The sequence below is a fragment of the Rosa chinensis genome, chromosome 5 (assembly GCF_002994745.2).
Source record: "Rosa chinensis cultivar Old Blush chromosome 5, RchiOBHm-V2, whole genome shotgun sequence".
Taxonomy (NCBI): domain Eukaryota; kingdom Viridiplantae; phylum Streptophyta; class Magnoliopsida; order Rosales; family Rosaceae; genus Rosa; species Rosa chinensis.
In genome coordinates this window covers 54,404,257-54,428,639 of record NC_037092.1, presented here as the reverse complement: position 1 = coordinate 54,428,639, position 24,383 = coordinate 54,404,257, and the positions used below count along the sequence as shown (strand labels likewise).

The 24,383-nt window shown below is 44.1% G+C and overlaps 3 protein-coding genes across 3 annotated transcripts; 2 read left to right on the top strand and 1 right to left on the bottom strand.

The window, feature by feature from the left end:
• The first annotated feature begins 5,068 nt into the window (after positions 1-5,068).
• Positions 5,069-7,831, top strand: LOC112204019. Its single transcript, XM_024344906.1, has 5 exons — positions 5,069-5,143; positions 5,753-5,827; positions 5,927-6,014; positions 6,132-7,504; positions 7,664-7,831. The coding sequence occupies exons 1-5, from the start codon at positions 5,069-5,071 to the stop codon at positions 7,829-7,831; spliced, it is 1,779 nt and encodes a 592-aa protein (XP_024200674.1).
• An 8,878-nt stretch (positions 7,832-16,709) lies between these two features.
• Positions 16,710-19,791, top strand: LOC112167540 (protein MAIN-LIKE 2). The gene is made up of 6 exons (XM_024304567.2): positions 16,710-16,962; positions 17,573-17,671; positions 17,751-18,386; positions 18,519-18,686; positions 18,776-19,189; positions 19,300-19,791. The coding sequence occupies exons 2-6, from the start codon at positions 17,582-17,584 to the stop codon at positions 19,531-19,533; spliced, it is 1,542 nt and encodes a 513-aa protein (XP_024160335.1). The 5' UTR covers positions 16,710-16,962; positions 17,573-17,581; the 3' UTR covers positions 19,534-19,791.
• A 220-nt stretch (positions 19,792-20,011) lies between these two features.
• On the bottom strand, positions 20,012-22,318 carry LOC112167541 (lysosomal Pro-X carboxypeptidase). The gene is made up of 8 exons (XM_024304569.2): positions 22,192-22,318; positions 21,476-21,678; positions 21,283-21,398; positions 20,935-21,208; positions 20,641-20,799; positions 20,450-20,529; positions 20,286-20,335; positions 20,012-20,198 (listed from the first exon to the last, which is right to left on the bottom strand). The coding sequence occupies exons 1-8, from the start codon at positions 22,223-22,225 to the stop codon at positions 20,056-20,058; spliced, it is 1,059 nt and encodes a 352-aa protein (XP_024160337.1). The 5' UTR covers positions 22,226-22,318; the 3' UTR covers positions 20,012-20,055.
• Positions 22,319-24,383: the final 2,065 nt, after the last annotated feature.

Sequence of the window (24,383 nt, the reverse complement as noted above, 5' to 3'; positions counted from 1 at the left end):
GGTGTTGTTTATGCTTGGTGAGGTAGCAAACTAGCCTTGCTAGTAGAGGTATCTACAAGTCCCCGAAGTCCCCGAGTAAGAGAAGCTTCTTGGTTGGGGAGTTATAATCATGAAGTCATCAAGCATAAACAATGTCCGAGAGGCGCCTAGCCCCTACAAGTCCCCGAGCTCCATAAGCAAGAAGGGACTCTTTTAACCTACACAATGAGACAAAAACGCGCATATGTAGAATGCTTGTTGTATTGGTTACTGCTCGTATTAATGGAATGCGAAAAGAATTCGTTTTGTTGCAAGCAACAAATGGTAGAAGAACTCAATATTCCATTAATGTGTATGAACATGTAAAATATTGGTAGTTATATATGTGGATCTTATGGCCATATAACATGCACAATAGATAGTGGCAAGTGTAATGGGTGTCCATATAAATTGTGGGAGTAGTCCCGGTGATATCGTATGAAGCGTTTGTGAACTTGGGGCTTAAGTAAACCATGTTGGACATGATCGAGCAAGTTGGGTTGTTTGAGAAAGTTGGGTATAGTTGAGTGTGTAGGCGTTGTGCGAGCATGCGAGGCGTGGCCCAAGCGCAAGTCGTGGCCATACTCGATACCCAAGAGAGTCGTAACCCGAACAAGTCATTTAGCCGAGCATGTTTAATTAAGTCGTAAGTGTCACAAGCTTCTAGATGAGTGTCACATATTTATTTAATTGAGTTGCAATTAAGTAGTAGCATGGCATATGTGTATAGCATGTACTAGTAGTAAAGTTGCTAATAACATTTTATAGGCATGCTTAAGGGTCATGAAAGCATGTAAATGCATATCAAGTGTGATATATTGTAGTCATGCTTTAGTAGTAAAAGCGTGCAACGGCTCTAATTGCAAGAGCGGAAAAGATAAGATAGTGACTTATCTTATGCCGATTTGGAGGCTGGCGGAGTTGGCCGAGCATGGCGGTCCATTGCTTGTGGCGGATAAAGTACGCCAATAATGTCCGTCAACTCATAGTTGAGGTTGAATGCTCGATAGAAATAGTTGAATTTCCTTGAAACAAAATAGATGATTAATATGTAGATTTGTAAAATCAACAACAATGATTTACATATGGACTTTGACAAAATTGTAAGCAAAGTATAAGAGCCATGTAGTAGTGGACAACCAACTATTTGTGTTTTAGTGGCAGTACATATTATCATGCACTTACATAATGAAGTGAGGCCAATTAAATTTTTAGAAGTAAAGTCATGCTGACAAGTTTGTGCATATATACTTTAAATAACCACGCAAGGTAAGGTGAATCACAATAATGGTATCATGTAAAGCAAATATAAATGTGCTGTATGTTTATCAATTTGTTGATAAGAGGCACAGAATAAGCAAGTGGTGTCCACAGCTCCATATATATCTCAATAAGCAAAGTAAAATAAGAGGCAAGAGATCTCAGCAGACAAGTGTGATGTTGCTTATATGTGGCAGTGAATTAGAGTATAGCATACCATGTATTCACTGAGAATATGGCAAGTAGGAAGCCCAGATCAAGTTTGTAAAGCTATGCACTGATGCTTAATTGTAACTATAATAGAATAGTTGGAGCAAGCAAATAAGTTAAGTGCCAGCTAGCTTTGTGTGTGAGAGTTGATTGATGAATACGTTCAATTAACCAATATGGCAGAAAGATCATGCAAGTAGCAGAGCACATTCAAACCAACTGGTACGTGTTTGCTGTAGGTGTGCAGAAGCAAGCAAATATATGGTCTCGTGTCTTTAAGTTGGAGCATAGCAAATCACATGCATGATTTAACCCATGACAAGTGTATATAAATCATGCTTTGACTTTGTGCAGTAACGAGGAAAGGTTGAAAACTTATCTCGTTCTTTTGGCCAAGAGCCTGGACGTGCAGCTCCATCAGAAGATCGAGTTGGAAGCTCATGTATATTTGAAGAGAGTATGAGAATAGCCTAAGTGAATCTTGGGCGGAGAAGCAAGGAAGACGAGCAAGCTCTGTAGCTGCCTAGCGGAAGCTTGGCTAGAAGGTCAACAGAGCTGTGGCCAGCAGTTCAGCGGATCTATTGCTCAGCGGTGAACAGTCCAGCGGAGGAAGCTCGTCCAGCTAAGAAGTCCGGTAGAGAAAACTCATCAGCGGAGGAAGACGTTTGGCGGAACTCGGAGCTCAGCGGAGGTTTTGAGTTCGGCGGAGCTGGGGTGCAACAGACCTGGAGCTCGGTGGAGGCTCTGAGCTCGGCGGTGCTGGGGTGTAGCTGACTTGGAGCTCGGTGGAGCGGAGGCGCAGTTCGGTGGAGTGGAGGATGGAACCCTCTGGGTGGCACGAAGCAGCTACGGAGTTGTACAGCGGAAGTGCTCCGCTGAGTGTTAACTGGCGGAGGTGGAGCATAGAGCAGGCTGCCCAGAGGTGAAGTTCAGCGGGGGGTTGTCCGACGGAGGTGCTTAGCGGAGGTTTTTCCGCTGAGATTTGCTAGCGGGAGATGGCGGTGTATTGCTCTGCAGATGGTGCACCAAAGATTGTACAGTGTGGCGGAAGATTTTCCGTTGGAGGTTGGCTAGCGATCCTCTTCAGTGGAGGATGGCCTACTGGCGGTAGCAGTAGAGCTTCCTGGCGGTGCTTAGCGGAGCGGAGGAAGTTGGGATTGCAGCTGACAGAAGGCATGAGCGCTGAACAAAGAGCTTGGACACTGACTCGTGCCGCTAGTGCTGGCGTGTTGGCGCCGCTGCTGTTGTGATGGCATGCTCATGTAGCTATTGATGATGATTGAGCGAGATCACAGTGGCCAGCCCCGATGATGATTGAGAGCGCCAAAGTCCCATACTAAATCTCTGGGGTGTCCAGAGCAAATCTCTGGGTGTCTAGAGAAGACTCGCCCCAAAAATTTTTTTTTTTTTTGGTAGTTCAGCGGTGACTATTTGAGCTGCCGTTGACCAAGCATTGACTGGTCCATGGGCGTTGACTGAGCCTGATGGGCGTTGACCGGCCCCGATGGCACAAGTTACCGCTAAGAATTTCAATTATATAACTCAAAGAAAGAAATTATTTTGAGCTCGGTTAATATGACTTAACTCAATGGTAAGTGACGAAGCCTTTGTGTCGGCTTCCCACAGACGGCACCAATGTTAATGTTTGGATCCGTGGGGATCTAATTAACGATAAGTAAGAGAGAGAGAGAGTGACACGGGATGTATAGTGGTTCGTCTCCCGCCTTAGCGGGAAACTACGTCCACTTGAATGTGTACTAGTGTGTCGAGCCTTGCGGCTTAACAAGATTACAAGAGATGTAATGGGATGTCTTGAGTTGTGGGAGGAGTCTCCTTTTATAGGTGAAGGAAGCCATTTCCTTTACATTTTCTTAGATGTGGGACAAGAACCCAGTATTCTAGTCTAGAAAAGCATATTGTGGAGGCAACTTGGCAAGGCCGGGAAGGTGGCTTCCCGGCGACGGATTTGTGACTTCCGGATACCGTAGTGTAGCTTGAACATAGGGCTACAAGATGCAAGTAGCGGTTGGATCCCATGAGGGTGTTGTTTATGCTTGGTGAGGTAGCAAACTAGGCTTGCTAGTAGAGGTATCTACAAGAAGGAAATGGAGGCACTCGCTGCTAAGCCATTAGTGGCTCCCCGCAGCCTTCATAAACAAGCAACAAGGGCAGATACACCCAGTGTTTTTTGCAGGATCGCTGAAGAAAGGATACCTCCGCCAGCTCGAAACGAGAGTTTGTCGACAAGGCGACCTCATGTCAGGCGCAGGTTATTTCGTGAAGAACCAGAAGCTAAACCTTCGGTTTTCGAGAGACTGGGGGGCAAGGAAAAGACTACCGATACTTTACAGTAGAGACCAAAAAGTGTCCAAAGTGTAGTGGTCGCTTCCCCCAAGATAAGCGCAGAAGGAGAACTGAAGCCAGACTCGCCCAAGCAGACACCTGTGGTACAGGAACGAGAGCAGTGTGAGGTCAAAGGCCTTACAGAGGAGTCGTTGGTAGATCGTTTGGCTAAGCAGTTCAACACTGACGCCCCTGTCAAATAGCCCAAGCTTAATATGGATGACGACATGGAGGAGACCAATATGGCTGATACATCTTGCAACATGGTTTAAATACTTCCCGCGCGGTATGCACTGCCGGTCGCTGCTCAAGAGTGCGTCGAAACTGAGGAAAACAGTGTGCAGCCATTGCAGATCACATCGGTAGTCACGACACCTATGGAAGAAGCGGTTTTGCTTGAAACGGAGGATGCTCACAGCAAAGAATTCTTCATGAGCTTCACCAAGCCAACACCTGCTATGGTCCAGCACATGAGGCATCTGTATATCACAGCGGAAGTGAGCGGCACCAAAGTTAGCAAGATCATGGTTGATACGGGCGCTGCTGTGAATGTCGTCACTACCAGGACCATGCACCTGCTTGGAATCAAGAAGGAAAAGATCCAGTCTACGTCCCTCACGCTCAAAAACTTCGCGGGGACAGTAACAAAGACTCTGGGACTTCTTTTCTTGCCCATCAAGATTGGTCCGGCTGAGGGAGTTTATGCTTTCTTTGTGACAGATTGTTATGGGGCCTACAGTGCTATTCTGGGCCGAGACTGGATCCATAGGAGTTATTGTGTTCCATCGACTCTTCATCAGGAGCTCGTTATGTGGAACAGGAAGACAGATAAAGCGGAGGTGATTAAAGCGGATCCTCGGCCATTCCCCGTTTCCGCGGATTATGTAGATGCCAGGTACTATTTGGAACCTATCACTCCATTGTAGGTCGGTGGCATCAATGACAAAGGCCACCCCACAGGGGTGACGACCTCTGAATTGGCACAGTGGGGGCTCACGCTAGCAAAAGAAGGCTTGGAAAGGCCTGGCCACGCTGTGCCCAAGCCCTTAAACGATTAATGGATTACGACCTTCCAGAGGAAGGGATAGAGGCCTTCCACTCGCTATAAGAAAGATTATCATCATACTTGGAGGAAAAAGAGGCCTATGATCGGATCGCGACCTTAGAGGTCGTGGAGGAGACACTCTCTAACCAGGAACAAAATGATGAGGTCGATATTCAACTCGCTCCAGCAGCAATGGATGATACACCGCCTAAAGTCAGAGATCCTACCGAGAAGGTCAATCTTGGAATAGCTGATGAACCTATGGAGGTAGCTGTCAGCGCTTATTTGGAGCCTAATGAGAAATAGAGCCTCGTTGACTTATTGTTAGAATTCAAAGACTACTTCGCGGAGAAGTATGAAGACATGCCCAGCCTGTCACCGGACTTGGTTTGCCATCAACTACCAACACTCCCTGACAAAAGGCCTGTGAAACAAGAGCCGCGAAGAATGAATTCAGAAACCCAAGTCCTCGTCAAGGAGGAAGTCGAAAAAATGCATAAGTCAGGCATTATCCGGGTAGCCAAGTACAATCAATGGTTGTCTAATATAGTGCCTGTTCGCAAAAAGAATGGCAAAATGAGGGTCTGCGTAGACTACAGAGACCTTAATGTCGCTACACCTAAAGACGTCTACCCCATGCCGGTCGCGGATATGTTAGTAGACGCCATAGCAGGACATGAATTATTATCCTTCATGGACGGCACCGCAGGGTATCACCAGATTCCAGTAGCAGAAGGAGACAGACATAAAATCGCGTTCAGTTGTCCTGGCTTCGCGGGTGTTTTTGAATATGTGGTTATACCTTTTGGACTGAAAAATGCCGGAGCAACGTATCAGAGAACCATGAACCTGATCTTCCACTACATACTGGGGAAGATTTTAGAGGTCTACATCGATGACGTAGTGGTGAAGTCTCAGAAGAAAGGTGACCACATCACCTATCTCAGAAAGGTATTCGAGCGCATGCGGCAACACAAGCTCAAGATGAATCCCGCTAAATGCGTTTTTGGAGTTCAAGCAGGCGATTTTCTAGGATTCATTATCCATCAGAGAGGCATTGAGGTCCCTGAAGACAAGGCAAGCTCAGTTATCAATGCCACCGCCCCACGCACAAAGAAGGAATTGCAGCGTTTGCTGGGTAAGATCAACTTTCTGAGACGTTTCATCTCTAACTCTGCAGGTAAAATCCAGCCCTTCTCTCCCTTGCTGAAACTACAGGGTTAGGCTAAGTTTGTGTGGGAGCCTAAACATCAAGAGGCTTTCGACAGAATCAAGGCCTACCTCGCGAGTCCGCCAGTGCTGGTTCCTCCGAGGGCTGGATTTCCATTGAAGTTATATATCTCAGCAGCTGAGGCTTCCATTGGCAGCCTGCTCGCCCAGGATGATGAGGAAGGCGTCGAGCACGCTATTTTCTACCTTAGTAGGACACTTACGGACTGCGAAACCAGGTATACTCCAATGGAAAATCTGTGCCTTACATTGTACTTCTCCGCATGCAAGTTGCGAAACTACATGTTATCTTTTACTACTTGCATTATCGCTCAGACAGATCTGGTCAAGTACATGCTATCGCGACCTATTCTGAGAGGCCGCATTGGCAAATGGGTGTTGGCCCTGTCCGATTTCTCGCTACAATATGTTCCCCAGAAAGCAGTGAAAGGACAGGCCATCGCAGACTTTTTGGCACATCACCCTATCTTGGATATCCCAACGGTGAGGGAGTTAGAGATAGCGGCCGTAACAACTACTCGACCAGATTTGGCACGTATTCCAGAGTACGCCATATGGTATCAAGCCACAGTTTCCTTGCAGCCCTGGATATTGTTTTTTGATGGCTCAAGAACTGAAACCTTAGCAGGGGCTGGAATTGTGCTGGAGAACCTAGCTGGCGACCGCTTCTCTTATTCGTTCCAATTAGAGTTTAAATGTACCAACAACCAAGCAGAGTATGAGGCCCTTATTATCAGCCTAGAAGTCTTACCAGAACTAGGGGTGAGAGATGTTCAGGTACACGGCGACTCTTTGCTCGTGATCAATCAGCGTCAAGAAAAATACAGATGTGCAAGCTGTTTGCTCATCCCCTATTTGAATCGCGCTATTGAGTTGCTGGATCAGTTTGATGACGTGGGCTTGGAGTACATCTCTCGCGAGAGCAACTTCGCAGCCAACGAGCTCGCTCAACTAGCTACAGGCATTACATTGAAGTATGGGGTTCGCGAGCGCATTCTGAAAGTGGAGCGCCGCAAGTTGCCTCCGTGGCTCGCGCGGCCTGACCCTCCTGATGATCCGGTCGTCGCAGTCCTAGAGCCTATTGATGTCGATTGGATCGTTCCGTTGATCAATTATCTCAAACATCCAGACCAGACAGCAGACAGGAAGACTCGTTTCCTTGCTTTAAATTACTTCCTTAGGGGTGACGAGCTGCGCCGGCGCGAGGAAGATGACATAGACTTCCGATGTGTTTATGGCTGTGAAGCGAAACGATTGATGCGCGAAGTGCACACTGGAATATGTGGAACCCATCAAGCGGGACCCAAGATGCGGTGGCTCATCAGAAGACATGGGTATTATTGGCCTAGCATCTTGAAGGACTGTATCGCTTTCGCCAAAGGATGCCAAGATTGTCAGGCACACGGCCCGGTCCAGCACGTTCCCAATATTCCCATGCAACCTATCATTAAACCTTGGCCTGCACGAGGCTGGGCATTGGACTTGATTGGGATGATACACCCCCATTCTTCTCTCCAACATAAGTTTATCATTGTGGCTACTGACTTCTTTACCAAGTGGGTTGAAGCTGAACCTTTGAAGGAGGCCTCTGGTGCCACCATCCGCCAGTTCATCTTTCGTAACATTATTTGTAGGTTTGGTATCCCCGAGGCGCTCATTTCAGACCGGGGGGCAGCATTCATGGGAGGTCTTGTCGAGCAACTTGTCAACTATTTCGGCATCTAGTTCATCCATAGCACTCCATATTATGCTCAGTCCAACGGTCAAGCGGAAGCTAACAACAAGATTATTATTACCCTGTTAAAGAAGATGCTGGTAGAAAACCCTCGACAGTGGCATGACACTTTGTATGAGACACTCTGGGCTTACCGCACCTCCAAGAGGAATCCCACTGCTACCACACCCTATGCACTAATGTTTGGTCATGACGCAGTTTTACCTTTGGAAATCAACGTTCATTCCTTACGTGTGCAAGATCATCACCACTTGATAGGTGAAGATTATGTCCAGGCGATGTGGCAAGAACATGAAGACTTAAGCGAGCAGCGCTTAGCGGCTTTAGATAATTTAGTAATGGAAAAACAGCGTATCGCCCGCGCCTACGATAAGAGGACACGTGGTCTCAGTTACAAAGAGGGAGACCTTGTTTGGAAAGCTGTTTTGCCTTTCGGCGAGAAGTTGACCGGCCGCGGGCCCGCGGCAAGTGGACTCCACGATGGGAAGGACCCTTTGTTGTTCATCGCATTTTGGAACGCGGGGCTTTTCACCTCAAGGATTTGGATGGCGAAATCCATTGTAATCCCATCAACGGGCGATTCTTGAAGAAATATTACCCTAGTGTTTGGGAGTTCGAAGATCCACCAGATCAACCTTCATCCCAGACTGGGGGGCAATCATAGTTTTCCTCGGCTCGCATCATCTATACGTTCAGGCCTTCTTTTGTGGCCTTAGTCTCATGTGTTTGCTTCGCCTACGAACACTAGGGGGGCAACACTCTATACATTCTGTAACATGAGGCCTTCTTCTGAGGCCTTATTTTTGATTAATTTTCAACTTTTGTTGTAATTTTTCCTTGACAATGCGTGTTAAGAAAATACATGGTGGTGGCCTGTACATGAGGCCTTATTTTAACAATATCTCTTAGCTATACTTAAAAGCATTCATTCATAAAGTGGCTTTGGGCCAAAAGCAGTACAAATTGAAACGTTTACATTTGCAATTACAAGGCCAAAAGTGGCTTGAAAATCATAGGATTTGCAGATCTTCTAAGAGTTTTTGGATCTTGTGGCAACGAAGGGGGCTATGGGCAGTACCGCTGGTACTCTTCCTCTCTTCACCCACATCCTCCTCCGATCTGAGTCGCAGCTGCTCTCATTTGTACTGGAGGCAGAGGGAAAGAAATAATCCATCCCAACCCTTCTAGTTGGTTATCCTCCGGGATGGAGATGGTCTTCAGAGAGAGCGCGCCTCACAACCACATCTACCTCCAGGGGAAAAACAGAAGTCTCGTAGTCAGACCTCGGAGGTAGACCGGGGAAGAAGAACGACCGGCCTCAAAGTGGCCTTCCGCCCTTCCCCCTCCTGCTCCACGCAAGCAGTCTGAGAAGAGAGACCCCTCAGAATCTGGTTCTGCCGCGTTAGGAGCGCGACATGTTCTTCAGTCTAACTGAAACCGGTAGATTCCATCCAGATTTCTAGAGACCGAAGACATGCCACTGGACCTGAGATTAGGCCATAAGGCCTACCCAGGTCTTGAGATTAAGCCATGAAGCCTATGAGTTTATGATTGAGGGTGAGACTACGAGAAAAAGATTTCAAAAACTAAAGGAAGAGAAGTAAGGCTTGCGAAACTATCTCTGGGAAGGCTATATTTACTTGTGTTTATCACTTCTCCAAAATACAGGTATTTATACGGCCAATCTCAGTGGCCTCGGCCGTGCGATGGGCAGTTGAAATATTTTCGACGCCATCAATGAGAGTATCAGTGAAATTGAATGCAAGGATCTCGGAAATGAAGGCACTTGAAAATGCGTGGGAAGCGGGGCAGTCTTCAAGGAGATAACCGTTCCGTTTCGAGATTATCTTTTCAAACCAACTTCAATCGCAATAAAGGTAAACATTGAACTGCTTCAAAAGTTGAGCGTATATTTGGGCCAAGAAAAGTGGACTAAATATTGAGATTAGATAAATAATAATATTGTTCATACAAAATGGGCCTAATAGTAGAGGCCTAGAGTTTTCTGCCCGCATGGGTCAGACGCAATAGATGTTCGTCCAAACGAAAACTGGCATCTGCAGCAGTTCGCTGCGTTTGTCGGACCACCTCACGAGCTTCGGCCAGGTTTTGAGATAGGATCTCAGAGGCCGCCAGGGGTTGCTCCAGCAAAGGTTCCTCATGCTCGAGACGGGCTGTCACGGCGGTTAACTGAGCCTGAAGATCTTGAATTTGGGACCGGAGGTGATTTTGCGTGATCCGCAAGTCTCTGACAAGGGTAGCCCTGTATCCTAAGAAATCACGAGAAGAATCCATTTGTTGAGCAAGGCCCTGATAATGGACTTGGGCCTGTCTGGCTTATGCAGTCGCGACAGCTATTTCATTAAGTAGTTGGGGGAGATTCTGTAGCAGTTCGTCTATCTCAGCGAACTCGTCTTCAGTGATGGCGTGCTCGCAACGAAGGACCCTCAAATATTCCAGAGCTCGCACGGATGCGCCAGGCAACAGGATTTCGGGACTCAGAAGGCGATGAAGTCCATCCCTAGCTTCATCTATAACCCCAAGAGGAGTCACCTCAAGTACGTGAGCCAGTTTGTCCAATCTAGAGGGAGATGCAGGTATTACGTGGGGGGCAGCAGCAACCGGAGCCTCGAGAGGGTCCACAACAGGTACCGCTTCCGGTATCTGTCCGACATTCACCTCTCCTTCTTCTTCAGGGGCAGCAGGGGCAGGCTTTTGGTCGATCACATCTTCAGCAACAGGGTCAGCAGGAGGAGCACCAGGTTCTTCCACAGCGATAGCTACTTCCTCGACAGGACCAGGAACCTGGGTTTAAGAAGGAATCATGAGAATGCCCCAAGGATTAGTAAAATCAGAACATTATGCTTGTCAAGAGAATGTACCTATGCGGCCGGAGATTCGTGAAGAATTACTATTGGTGCAAGCTCTTGAGTCGCTTCACCGGGAATTGGGCCAGGCGCTATCTGTGCTATGGGATGTGCAGCGATTGGTTCCTTAAGCAGTGCGTCCAAAGGAGTTGTTCTTTCTTCCGATTCAGGCGAGCTATCATCTATAACCTGTACCGGGATTGAGGCCAGTTGCACGTCGCTCACGATGCTAGCGGGAGGTAGAGGATGATCGGAATCCATGGGCACTTAGGCTTGCGAGGTAGATATGCCTTCACCGGTGGCTGAGGAGCCTTCCCCAGTTTGTCTTGAGAATCTACGACGAACCTACAAGCGAGGATTGTTACGTGATTGCACGGCATAAAAGAGAAAAATTTCAATGTGCACTTTTAGTTTCTGACTAGTCGATCAGCGATTGGTTCATCTTCTGCCCAAGGGTCAGTTCGAGGATCAGAGCGACTGCGCTTGCGGGCCAAGATAGCGGCGATCTGCCGGATTCGAAGAAAGGATTAGACTCTACTTGATAAGAAAACACTGATTGTTTAATTAACAAAGTTCTTACCGTTTGCGGGTCGTCCTCATCGGAAGAAGAACCTGCTACTTCGGGCTCCGTTATCACTGTCTTTTGCTTCCCGGACTGTCCAGTGGCTGGGGAAGAGCCAACCGCGCGACTGCTAGGAGGCGGCACATTTCCCTGGTGCAGTAAAAATGTGAGTTAAAAGGAAGAGTGAAAGAAGGAATAAAATATGAACTAAGAAACTTACATCTTAAGGCGGCTCACGGATTACAATACCAGTCCTGGCCTGCCGCGGGGCTCGCGCCGATTGTGAAGCCGGCTCAGGAGGAGGTGGAGGTTGTGCAGCGTTTTCAGGGAAGCGATCAAGTAGCTCAATATCAGCAGCGTAGGGACATCTCAATTCCCCAAAAATAGTCGCGAAGAGTTCATCATCGCGTTGGCTTTAGCAGTTAACAGAAACTTCTGCCCACCATTCCTCATATTCCTCCTCAGTCCCATCCACAGCGTCGATGTCTTTAGCCCAATCGGGAAGATCAACCAATGCGAGCATGCTTTGTGCCGGCGCAGGCCCAAAAGGGGGCCCAAATCTATGCCAGGAGGTGTTGTAATTCCAGGCATCATACAGCGGGAATGGCACTAGTTGGGCAAGGCCGAACTAGCGAGCGAAATGGTTGGGGGCGTAAAGCTCGTAACTAAGTTCCTGGGCAACGATTCTGATATCTGAGCAAGAGATCACGCAGCGGAAGGCCAAGCGCGCGCGGTCGCTGTAGCGAGAAGCGCCAGGAAGGAATCCGTTTTCAAGCGGAGGTGGGAATCTTCTACCCAATATTATATCGCAGTATGGCATCTCATCCAGGAGATACAGATAGGTAAAGCATTCGGAGTAAGGAGGAGATGAGTATCTTTCCTCACGGCTGAGCCATTGACCCAAGAGTTGGTCGGCCGGGGGAAGCAGCGGAATGTCATCGCGACGAAAGAATGGAAAATAAGCTTGGATCTAGAAGTCCAAAATCCAAAAGGGGCCAGATATGCTAGTCTCAAAGGGATGCATGGTGGCTTGATACAAAGTACGGTAAAGGGCTCCTAGCACCGGTTGCCCGAGCCCGACACTACGGCTGTTGCCAGCAAAGTCCAAGCACCGGTGGGCTTGCAAGAGGAAGTGTAGAAGATGAATTTACAAAGCCAATACTCCAAGAAAGCGATTCCGCCGGTCGCATTGTGCTCCCGGCTGTAATATGATAACCACCGTGGATAGGAGCCACTGTGAGCGCTGCGACCATGTTGGGCCATGGTCGAGGTGAAGGTGACAGAGTCAAATTGACCGTGTAAATAAGGCTTGATACGCTGTGAGCAAGCATATAATTTAACCCTATAAATATCATTAGTAGTATAAGCAAGTAGGGATCGTTCTATTCCGGGGATTGAGGGTACACCTGTCAATGTAAGACAATTTAAACAATTAAAATAAAAACAAAGTATATCATTTACACATATAAACACTATTCACGAATTTAGGGGGGTTTTAGGGTTGGTTTTCGAAAATTAAAAGAAAGAATAAAAACTAAGTATAAACAAAAACACAAATACAAGAATGAAACATAAGAAACAAAGATCAAAACCAAGTTTATAATTGAATTCGAATTAACCTTACAATTGTTCTTCCAAGTCATGTGAAAGGAGTTGATCATGTGAAACATTCGAAGCAAACGATTTCCCATATTTTACTTTCAATGCTAATTAATCTAAGTGAAAGCACATAGACTAATCCTATCAAAAATGCATTCAAGCTCTAGAAAGCTAGACAATCATAACATGTTTAACGCATGAAACACATAGAAAGGCTATCAACTCAAGTGTGCAACTTAGTATGAAGAAGTCTACCTAATTGCAATCCTTTTCAATTGAATTCGATTTTTGTCTAAAACCTTTACTACTTTTGATTTAAGTTCACAAAACAATAAGTTGAATCATGTTCTTAAATCTAGCACCACTCATACATAAACCCTAAAAGTTTCGAACCAATTAAGATTAACATATAACAGATATCAATTAAGCAAATCCAATTGAACAATCACACAAAAGCAACGTTGGAATCACAACATAAGAATCGAAAATACTCATTCAATCATAAAATTTCAGATTTAAACTTTGTTCAAACATCAATATTAACTAGAACAACTTCTAACGAAATCAAACAAGGGGAATCAAAAGTGATTACAAGAAAGAAGGTTGAATTACACCGTGAATGGAGATAGTGATGAAGAATTCGAATGATGAACTAATGAAACTTGAAAGCAAGCTTCAAAACCTCACGGCTTCAAGGTGGAATGGGAGAGGGCTCACGGCTTCTTCTTGCTTCTTCCTCCCTTGCTTGAAAACGCAAAAGATGAACTAGAGAATGGAGAGAGCTTTCGCGTATGAAGTAATTTCTGAATTCTGGGGGGGTGGGGGGGGGGGGGGGGGGGTGGGGTTCTTGACGTCTAGGGATGTAGAGTATATATAGGGAACGGCAATACTTGGTCTTCAAGCCGTGATTTTCTGTTTATTTTCCAAGGAATTAATTTAATAATTCCACATAGCTTCCACCAATGAAAAATTGCCAAGTAAGCCCTAGTGTGTCATCCAACCAATCACAAAACTCCAAGATGATTCCCTAATATATTCTTGCCGAAATTGCATGAATATATTCTGATTTTTATCTTGTAATTCGGCCAAAATACCTTTAGGGAATCTAGGAATGCATCTAGACGCCATTTGAGCCTTTTCTTGATGTCCACACTTTTTCTTTCCATAAACTCCACCCTAGAAAATCTCTTGGTGTAATCTTTTATTTTCTTCTTGATTTTCATGCCAACTTTCTCTCTTCCCTTGGTATTTCACAGAAACTTCTCCCTAGGGTTTACATCTTTGCGTCACAAACCCTAATTCCATGGGCTTTTATGGGCCTTGATCCATTTTGCTGAAAATTCAAGTCAATCCATAGAGTTCTTGGGCCTTGTTGCGTCAATTTCAAGCCTTTTCATCCTCCAACGTCATGACACTTCATTTTTCCATTTCTTTTTCATGGTTGCGTTGGAAACTTGCTTGGTAAGCCTTCCTCATTTTCGTAGGGTTTCCTGGTTGGAACAGGAAAGCTTATTTCTTCATTTCTGCTCAATTGTGTGGCCCTTTGTTCGCCTTAACGTTCGCAAGCTCCTCTTTCCATTCGTGAGTTCATTTCCACTTTTTAGCTCCGAGGTCCTGAAAATAGAAACTATCACTAAAAATAGAAACTTTCCTGAAATGAAAAATAGAAACTTTCTAAAAATGAAAAATAGAAACTTACTAAAAGTGAAAAATAGAAACTTTCCTAAACTAAGAATAGAAACTTGCTAAAATGAGAAATAGAAACTATAGAAATGGAAACTTTCTACAATAAGGAACTCTCCCAATCGAAGAATGGAAACTTTCCTAAACAGGGATTAGGGTTTAGGAAATAACGTAGGAAATGTAGGGAAATGGCAGTTAAAACGTCGCATTAAAATGCTCCTATATATCAAGGCTCGCCATCGATGGGTAAGCCAGTGATGGCGAGAATGTCCAGCAGGGTGATACTCATTTGACCGAATCGAAAGTCAAAAGTGTTTGTGGCGGTATTCCAGAAACAAAGAAAGGCAGCGAGCGGCGAACGGTTGCCGCCGCGTGGAAGATTAAAACAGAGATCGATAGTATGGGTGATACCTGCTGCATTCCAGCGAGCTAGATCTCGTGTGCGTGTTTCGAGATACCAGGAGAGCTTCGCCGCACTGATGGAGGATGGCCAGTGCCCTATCTTTGCTCGATGATTCTGGGCACCCCAACTTGTGAAATCTCCAAGAGTCCTTCGGAGGACCGGGATGGGTCGACGAACAGGCAGGCCGTAGAAGGCAATTGCGTCTGCCGGAATAGAATCTCGCGGTGCGGGGCCCAGTCCAACATGATGATTTGGGAGCCGGAGGAGTAGGGGTCTTTGAATATTAGTGTGGAGATGAATGCGGGCACCGATGTTGGTTCCCCAGGCGTGGGCGGCCTTTTCATTCAGTTCCTCTTCTTGGTCGATGACTATCTTCTTTGGAGGAGCCATTTCTGGGTTTCGGTGAAGGAGGTTTTGGCAGTAAGAGGGTTTCTGGGTTTTAGGAACTTAAGAGAGTTTCTGATGTGACAGGTCTGAAGTGGTTGCGAGTTTAAATAAGAAATTTTGTGAGGGAAACGATACGACAGAAAGGCGTTTTCGCAAGCGAAAGGACGCATCCTCATTAATGATATCGCTTTAATCAATCGGCGTGTCGTTTTAGTCCCCTTCAAGCAGTTACATCTCAGCGGGCCTGCTTTCGGGGCCGGGGGGGGGGGGGGGGGGGCAATGTTTGAGCCCAAAAGTAATTTTGGCAAGATCCTTTAGTGGATTTAGCATAGCGGGCCGATACCTGCGACCCAAAAATAAGCCTGCTTGGGTTTGGGTTACAGCTTCGCCCATTCCGTAATCCATAAGGAAAACGTTTCCTTATTGGAATCAAGTAGCAGAGATTGAATAGGAAACTTCAATCAATAATCTTTCTATGGCAAGGAACAGTCGAAACCCTAATTATAAATACTAGGTTTCAAGGACAAAAGAAGGACCTCTCTCGAATTAATCAATCCCAGCGATTACAAAGCCTCCCCGGAGCAAACCTTCAACCTCGTTGAAACCCGGTGACCGCCCGCCAGTCCTAGTCTCCTCGCGAGCCGACTGTCAGCATCACTAGATCAACCCGGCGACCGTGCTTCCAGTCCTAGTCTCCTCGCGAGTCGACTGCCAGTACTACTGCCACCGATACAACCAGCGAAGCAAGGGTAACGCCCTCGCAACCCAGCGAAGCTAAAGTCACGCTTTAGCAAGACCCGTGCTTTCTCCAAACTTCCCAGTGATTGCTCTGCTCAGCGCACAACGTTGAGTATCGATTCGGTGACGCGAAAAGATCACATCCAAAGTCCTTATCCGTAAGGCAAGAAGTCCTTTCTCAGAAGGCTAGAGAAGAACCTTGTGGCGAGGTTGGTGCTCTCCTCGTCCACAACCGCTTGAAGAAGAAGTCAGGTCAAGGGACTCCCCCGACGACTGCACCCCACGGTGCTGGCACGCCTGCGCACATGCTCAAAAGAGACAGTTTGCAAGCCAACTGGTTTTGGAGCCAAACACATGGCGTGGGACTGAGCCTCCCAGCTAGGCTGAGTTCCAAACCCCTTTAAAAAAATAAAAATAAAATAAAAAACATATGTTGAATGATTGAAAAGACACGATATGATCATGGTACTTGGATCCTTTGGTAACTGTTAGGAAAACAAAAAGTTAACACCCAGTGCATTTCTGATTAATTTTTTATTTTTTTTCATAAAGACTGCTTTATTTAATAAGGACACAGACTTATCAATTGGTCCGGGATCTATAATTGACCCCATTCCGAGCCCCTAACATAACACAGAATAGAAAACACTGGGGATGAGAAATGCACTGCTTTATCACGTAACCTCGGAACGACGCCGTCCGCTCTGTAGGCTTTAGCCAAAAGCCGATCTTTTAAAGTGATGGAGAGAGGCTGAACCAGAAGTGCACGACAGATGGAATTCCGTCGTTTTGAGTTCGTCATCATCTCCTTCAAGGTCGTAGATTTCTGAAATTCCCTCCTCCAGATTCCTCAATATATTCAACCCACTATCCCAGACACAGGTCAGTATGGTTTTCAAGCTTCAACCTTTCATTTCAAATCCTCTGTCTTTTAGGGTTTCCTTAGGAAATGCCAGAAATTCAAACACAACAATGATGCTACTGAACTTCCCATTGCACTAGTTTTAGATAACAAGCAATTGGGTTCTCTAAGTTGGATTAGCTTTTCAAATTTTGTAATTCAGCTAAAAAGAAGCATCGGTCTGTTTCAAGAGAATTGCTTACATTTTTGATTTAGATTGTTTTTAGGGAACTGAAATTTCATCAAAGTGTTAAATCTTTCTGACTCTTTTCTTTTCAATTAGAACTTTAGTGTAAAAAGGATTGAAATTTTCATTGAATTTATTTCCTTGTGTGTCCATAACCTGTTTGTTAATAAAGCTTTCTCTGTATTTGTGTGTCTTTGTTGTGAATTACCCTAGCAACTTGTATAGTTTTATTTAGAAGTAGCAAGAAGTGAAACCAAGTTACAGTATATAATTTCTGATTACTACCCATTGAACTGAATCTCAAAGTTATTGAAAGCTTACAGGTTTGAATACTATTTAATACATTGTTATTTGGGTTGCTTATGGATCTCATTCCAAGTGTTTTCTATTCTGTGTTATGTTAGGGGCTCGGAATGGGGTCAATTATAGATCCCGGACCAATTGATAAGTCTGTGCTTTATGATCAAGAGAACCATATCTCTTCGACAATTTGGGAGGGGCAGGTTAGATATTCTCAATTTCACATTTTACATTTAGTTGTTCTAGTCAATCCATTAATTCTGTGTAACGACTCCACTGCAGGAGCGTAGTGTGCTTAGATGTCATGAACACACGTCAATGCTTGAACAATGGAAGCTCACACCTAAACAAATCGAGTTAGTTGAGAAGGCTGGTTTTGGATACTTCAGAATGATTCCAACAATTAGCCTTGACAATGCACTTATCTCGGCGCTTGTTGAGAGGTGGAGGAAGGAGACAAATACATTTCATTTGCCTGTTGGAGAAATGACCATAACACTTGAAGATGTTGCACTCATACTTGGGCTACCAATTGATGGAAAACCTGTTATGGGGGCAACAAGGCCACCTGGAAAAGTGTGTGAAAATTTACTCGGCAAAGTACCAGAGGACCTAACTGGTGGAATGTTGAAGCTAACTTGGTTGAAAGAGAGCTTTTCTAAATGTCCTGAAGATGCACCAGTCGAAGATATTGAGCATCATACTCGTGCATATCTACTATATCTTGTTGGTTGCACTATATTTTCTACAACAACTGGGAATAAAGTCTCTGCCATGTATCTCCCATTGTTTAAGAATTTTGATGAAGCTGGAAAATTTGCATGGGGTGCTGCAGCTTTGGCATTTCTCTATAGAGCTCTTGGAAATGCCTCCCTTAAATCACAAAGTACCATAAGCGGTTCTTTGACACTCTTGCAGGTATGCATGTTATTATTTCCCTTTAATATTATGAAAACCCGGTTTAGATTGTAGAGCAGAGGGCTGTCATCACTCTATCTCAATGGTTTTCAGTTAAAATGTTGACTCTGATTGTATATATATTCCTTTTAGTGTTGGAGTTATTATCACCTCAATGTTGGCAATCCTAAGTTCAATCAGGAGCCAAATGATGGTTTCTTTCCATTTGCGCTTCGGTGGAAAGGTAGAGCTACTGGACCAAGATCAAACAGTAATATTGCTACCTACCGCAAGGCCTTGGATTCCCTTCAACTTTCAGATGTAGGTCAAATAGATATGTGCTCAATTTCTGTTGTGATATCTCGCTACTTAAGACATGATGACACCATTTGGTATGCTGCTGACTACAGGTTAAGTGGCTCCCATACAGAGATTTGGATTATTCACCAGAAATGGAAGATTTTAAAGAGAGTTTGATATTGCGGGCATCAGAAACTGTGCTTATATGCTTTGACAAGGCTGAGAGACACCTTCCAGATCGTTGCCTTAGGCAGTTTGGTATGCTTCAACCGATACCCAAGGATGTACAGCGATGGGAGAGGAAGATTCGGTTTTCTGATCAGGGGTTAGACGTGACAAAGGAAACGATTTTGCAGCTTAAAGGGAAGAATCAAGCAGAGCTGAAGGAATGGATGGATCGGCGACTTCATATCATCAAAGATGAGGAAAGTGTGGATGAAAGCATGTACATGGAGTGGTACGAGAGAATTACTCGGAAGTTTGTGGGGAGGCCTGAATCTTTAGAATCTGAGTTTCAGAGAATAGTAAGTAAAGCATATGCTTAATTGATCAATCCAATTAATGTTATCATCTTATCGACAATGTCTACTTGTTTACAGATCATATTGTATTGACTATGTATACTTGTTTACAGGTTACTGCTATGAGAGAAATTGCAGATATAGCTGATTCATTGTTGAAAGATGAGATGGGTTTCCAAGATAGGCAATCCCTCGATGAGATCAAGAACACAGCACTTAGTAGTCTGATGGATGTGGTTGAAGACTCAAAGAGGAGTAGACGTAAGATAGCCACAAAACGTAAAAGGGAAGATGATCCAAGTCCAACTATTAGCAAGGAGGCAGCACTTGATGTTTGGATGCACTGAGAGTTTTTTCATGAACTGCACCATTTCTATTAAGTGTGTCTTCTGGAATCAAGATGTCAAGAAGTGTCTCTGTTGTACCATACTGATGTGTTATTAGCATTTGTTGGTAGGTGAAAAGTTTAGAGGGGTTTGATTCACTGTCACGGTTTTTCATGTTTATATTATGTGGTTTTTTGCACCTCAAAATTAACTTACCTGGCCTGTAGGTTATCATGTCCCAGGTCAATCATTATTTGGACCCTTTTAACATTTTTAGTATCAATTATTTCAACAACTTGGGCTGTATATCATTGGTAATTTAATTTTAACTCCACACTTCAGACTCTTCTTATTCATTTTGTTACCCCTAATTCTATCGTCTTCCCCATTCTTTGTTATAGCCATGACAGTGCCTCATCTTTGCAAATAATCGAATTAACAACACAGAACTGAAAGCATATAGCAGATAAACTGAGGATTTTCTTGTGGATTATCAAAGATACTACAGCACGCAGTATGCATTATATGCATGAAGTGTTACTTCTACTTCTCAGAAGAAAAGATACGCAAATCATTGTAGTAGTTGCGAATCCATCCTGTGATAATCCCAACTTCTATGTGTCGCTGCACAACTAACCACCTGGGATCATTTATCCTTGCAGGTAATAAGTCCAAGCAATGAGAACCTACAGGCATTTATGCAAGTACACATCCAATATCATCATTCATTCCATTTATTTAGAGAAACTAATTAGTTGCCATTGATTAATTACCTTGACGTGTAGTCACTGCTACTATGCTGGGCGATATATTTGTCAATACTCTGTCATAGAAGCAACAAGGAGCTATTTCATATTGAATCATGAGAAATGAATATTGCTCTACATGATATTTTCCAAATTATAAGGTGCATGAATGTTGAAATTATTGAAGTTACCCGGCAACGCTAAAAGGATCACGCTGGCCATTTGAGAAGATGATGTTACTGGCAGACCTCTCCAAGGTCATCCTTATATGCTACAATATGAACATTACAAGAAAAAAGAGGAATAGGTTAAGGGTTACGTTTTTATTTCAATTCACAATATCCAGCCATTTACATACTTCTGTATGTATTGAGATACCTACATGCCCCCCATAATAAGTTGTGATCCAATGGGGTCTAGGGCGGGCACCTTGATATAACTGGTGGCACCTTTGAGTGTAGGAATCCGCATCAAATGGTTCTGCCTGAAACATAGTCTCGTCCGTTTCTCGACCGTTTGGCATAAAAATTTCAGTACATGCCTATAAATTGTATTTAATTTTTGCATAAGCAGTTTTGTTAGAAGCATATATAATTTTTCATTAAAAATTCAAGTGTATGCTTCCCCTGTATATTCGATTTTTCTTTGTGTGAAATGCCATAAAATACTGCATTACCTGCCATAACCAGTTCAAACCATCCACTGCATCATCTGATGGGCGAAGTTCGCTACTTAGGTCCAAACATTGACCTCTATTCTCTCCTCGACGAGTATAATTAACAGCCGAGGCAATTCGATCAATGATATCATCTCCTCTGTCTGCTGCTGCATTTATACTGTTGCAGATCAGATTGACTGGATATGTTGGAGGGTCATCATACTGAGATGCAGTTATATAAATGAACTCCAAGTAGGCCTTTAGCTCGAGTTCATCTCCATCCTCCAAAGGTCTAATTGCCAAAAACCAAATGTAATACATGAAGGATTTATCTCTACCAAATCTAATACACATCAAGTATCTTACTCGCAAGTTTGAAATTTCTCCGTGAGGATGTCAAGACCATCGTCTTGGTGAACAGCAATTCTATCGATTTCAGACCATGATTTCTTTATGGTATTGTAGCAGTTCTCACTCGCTTCCTGCATGAATGTTCAACAAATCAAATCTGATCATGCACTCAGACAGCAATAATAGCTCGGAAACCCTTAATTCTCACCCTGAAATTGTTTGTGACCACGGAATGAAGCCCATCTGATGGTGTAATGTCATCAAAGTAAAGAAGTGGGGCGGAAGAGGCCAATGCCCCCACAGCAATGTGCGGGTATTTGAGGCGAAACCATGCTGCCTGCATGCACTGAAAAACAACAGATAGCAGAACACGTACAAAGTTGATGAGCAGGTTTTTGTTAAGCAAATTGCCAATTGTACCTACATGTGCTAGAATGAGCATAATTAGCTATAATGAGCCACGCTCATGGCACCGCCAGAGGTACCGACTCTCACCAAGGGGATGACCTGCGAAGTCACGGCCAGGCGGGCTACCGCTCGAGCCCTGGGTAGCCCCCAGATCACCGCTGACGCGCTGCCACGCGCCGCGTCAAGATAGTATCAGAAGCTCCAGATGCTGGGAATCGAAGCACATCAGTCCCACATCGGAAACAAGAAGAAGATCAACCTCTTCCTCACCTATAAAAGGTTCTCTCCTCTCTCCTCATTAATTACTCAATTACTACTCATTTATTGTTATGCTGCGCATATACAGTGACTGACTTAGGCATCGGAGAAGTGAAGACCGCCCAACGCGGTCTCCCTCTGACGCCCTGTCTATCGTGTTACAGCTAACAGGAATCACCTAATCCTAGGAGTAGCGGTCCGCCCACCGAACCCGCGTTAAGCAAGGAATCGGCTACTGCCGGACTTGAGCATTAACACCAATAAAACAGAAACCGCTTTCGTAGTTCATCATTTATGTCTTACTTCCCCCATAAAGAGCCTCCAATGACAATTACTGGAGAAGCAACGGCCGATAAATTCCTCTTCAAGTGTAGTATAATTTCTGCATAATCGGCCAGAGCTTGCGCGGAGTTCAGATATCCGAGGCTGGTAGCATTGTATATATCCTGCATGCACGGTCTAGATGGAATTGATTTCCCATAGTACCGATACTGTGCAAGGAATCCAAGTGCTCACAAAGTAAGTCACCTAACTAATTAACTAATTAACCTAGGTAAGAATTACATCTAACAAATTTGTATCCAGCTAATTATTCGCCTTAATAAATGCACCCTTCTGTTACTGACCTCTATATATACCATTAAAGCACCAAATTTCGACGCATTATTGATAAGATGAAGACATTACCAGAAGCAAATCACAAGATTACAACAAGGCTGCACAAGAAGACAACACACACTCCAGCACAAGACAATTGGAAGACAACTCGAGCAGTGTATCAGACAACCCGTGCTCCTTGGTCAAACCAAATTACACACTTCAATATCACACCAGACCACTCCTTCAGAAAGCACATGTGATCCATTGTCTAGTAGTAGTTTATCAGTTGTTGGCTTGTTGTACAAATAGCATCCTACTGTAATTAATCAATCTTCAATCAAGCAATTTCATTTCTCTTCATGGTATCAGAGCAGGTTATCCACGTGTGCATGCCTAACGGCCACATTGGCTCCACGTCACTCAAAAGTTGTTCACGTGTATGACTTGAAAATTCACCACACGTGCGGGGGCGTGTTGAGAATATATACATCTCACATAGGAAAAATGGGACATTGCCTATGAGTTTATAAGGGTTTGGGCCATTCTATCCATTGCCAATTGGTTTTGGATGTGAACCCCATATTACTTTATCAAAGTATTGAAAATTGAACTAAGAAGAAGGATTCAGGTTACTGCAATCGGTTTTAGATTGCTCCAAGAGCCAAGGGCCATGAATCGCTCCATCCAAATATAATACACAGTGGGATTGCTCCAAGGGCCAAGGGCGATGACTAGCTCCATCCAAATATAATACGCAGTTGCTAAGCTTGATTAACATGATGGGAGTTCTTCAATTTATACTAACAGAGGCTTAAGACTATGCACAGAATAATTCTGTGGTCCCAGAGTATCATGTGGCATTGCCATGTACTCGAATTTGGTGGGAATCATGCAGAGAGTGAAAAAAATATTAAACTAAGATAACCAATTAGAAATAAGTATAAGTCATGTTGACCAATGACATCAATCCAGACCACCACGTATATCATGGTCCAGAACCTAGCTTGTTCTAATTTCTCTAAGACTACACTAAAGTTGTGTTTGGATAAAAGTAATTTCAATTTTTACAAAAATTTTAAAATTATTGGAATTACTTTAAAATCATTGGAATGACAATTTTATGAATTTAAATTCCATTAATTGAGAATTCCATCATTTGAGTTTTATAATGTAGAATTTTTAAAATGACAAAAATTAAGAATTCTAATGTTTGGACTAATTTTTGTTAATGGAATTTAAATCGAATCAAACAAATAAATGATCATGATTGAAGAGACACCATAATCAATATCGTAATGAAAATGTAAAATCTGTTGTAGAGAATTGGATAATTGTATTGTATTCATCTCACCATGAAGTTTATATAAGGTTACATCATGTATACAAAAGGCAATACATAATAGCTATACTAATCAATCGCACATTACAAGTACGTCATTCGCATACATTATGAGTCTGTCAATCGCATACATTAAGCAATACCTATTGCATGAATAGTCATTATCATTTACAACACTCCCCCTTGGATATTCCATGTCAATGGTGTTGCCTCTGCTATGCGCTTCTAAGTTGCCTCGTCAAAAACCTTGCCAAGTAATAAAAACCGTGTGGGAAAAAACAACCTTGGTCGAAGGAGAAAAAGAGCACAACGCGCGTGAATGTGGAGTAGTTGACATCCTTCCACACTCCTCCTTGTGCCGCTCAAACTCGGTGATGACGTTTTGATCGTTGCCTCACTAAAAACCTTGCCAGGTAACAACGGGACAAAAATAACCTTGGTCGAAGGGCAAAAAGAGCACAACACGTCCTTCACTCTTCGAGATCGAACATGTAGACATCATACCTCCCCC

Bases quoted from the DNA above. Each gene is read 5' to 3' on its own strand.
- LOC112167540 (XM_024304567.2), top strand. From the start codon at position 17,582: ATGGGGTCAATTATAGATCCCGGACCAATTGATAAGTCTGTGCTTTAT. The intron at 17,672-17,750 runs GTTAGATATTCT...ACTCCACTGCAG, and splicing joins CGACAATTTGGGAGGGGCAG to GAGCGTAGTGTGCTTAGATG. The intron at 19,190-19,299 runs GTAAGTAAAGCA...ACTTGTTTACAG, and splicing joins AATCTGAGTTTCAGAGAATA to GTTACTGCTATGAGAGAAAT.
- LOC112204019 (XM_024344906.1), top strand. From the start codon at position 5,069: ATGGATGATACACCGCCTAAAGTCAGAGATCCTACCGAGAAGGTCAAT. The intron at 5,144-5,752 runs GTAGCTGTCAGC...ATACTGGGGAAG, and splicing joins TAGCTGATGAACCTATGGAG to ATTTTAGAGGTCTACATCGA. The intron at 5,828-5,926 runs GTATTCGAGCGC...ATTATCCATCAG, and splicing joins ACATCACCTATCTCAGAAAG to AGAGGCATTGAGGTCCCTGA.
- LOC112167541 (XM_024304569.2), bottom strand. From the start codon at position 22,225: ATGATGAACTACGAAAGCGGTTTCTGTTTTATTG. The intron at 21,399-21,475 runs GTGAGAATTAAG...ACATTCATGCAG, and splicing joins TGGTCACAAACAATTTCAGG to GAAGCGAGTGAGAACTGCTA. The intron at 20,530-20,640 runs GTAGGTATCTCA...TTCATATTGTAG, and splicing joins CAACTTATTATGGGGGGCAT to CATATAAGGATGACCTTGGA.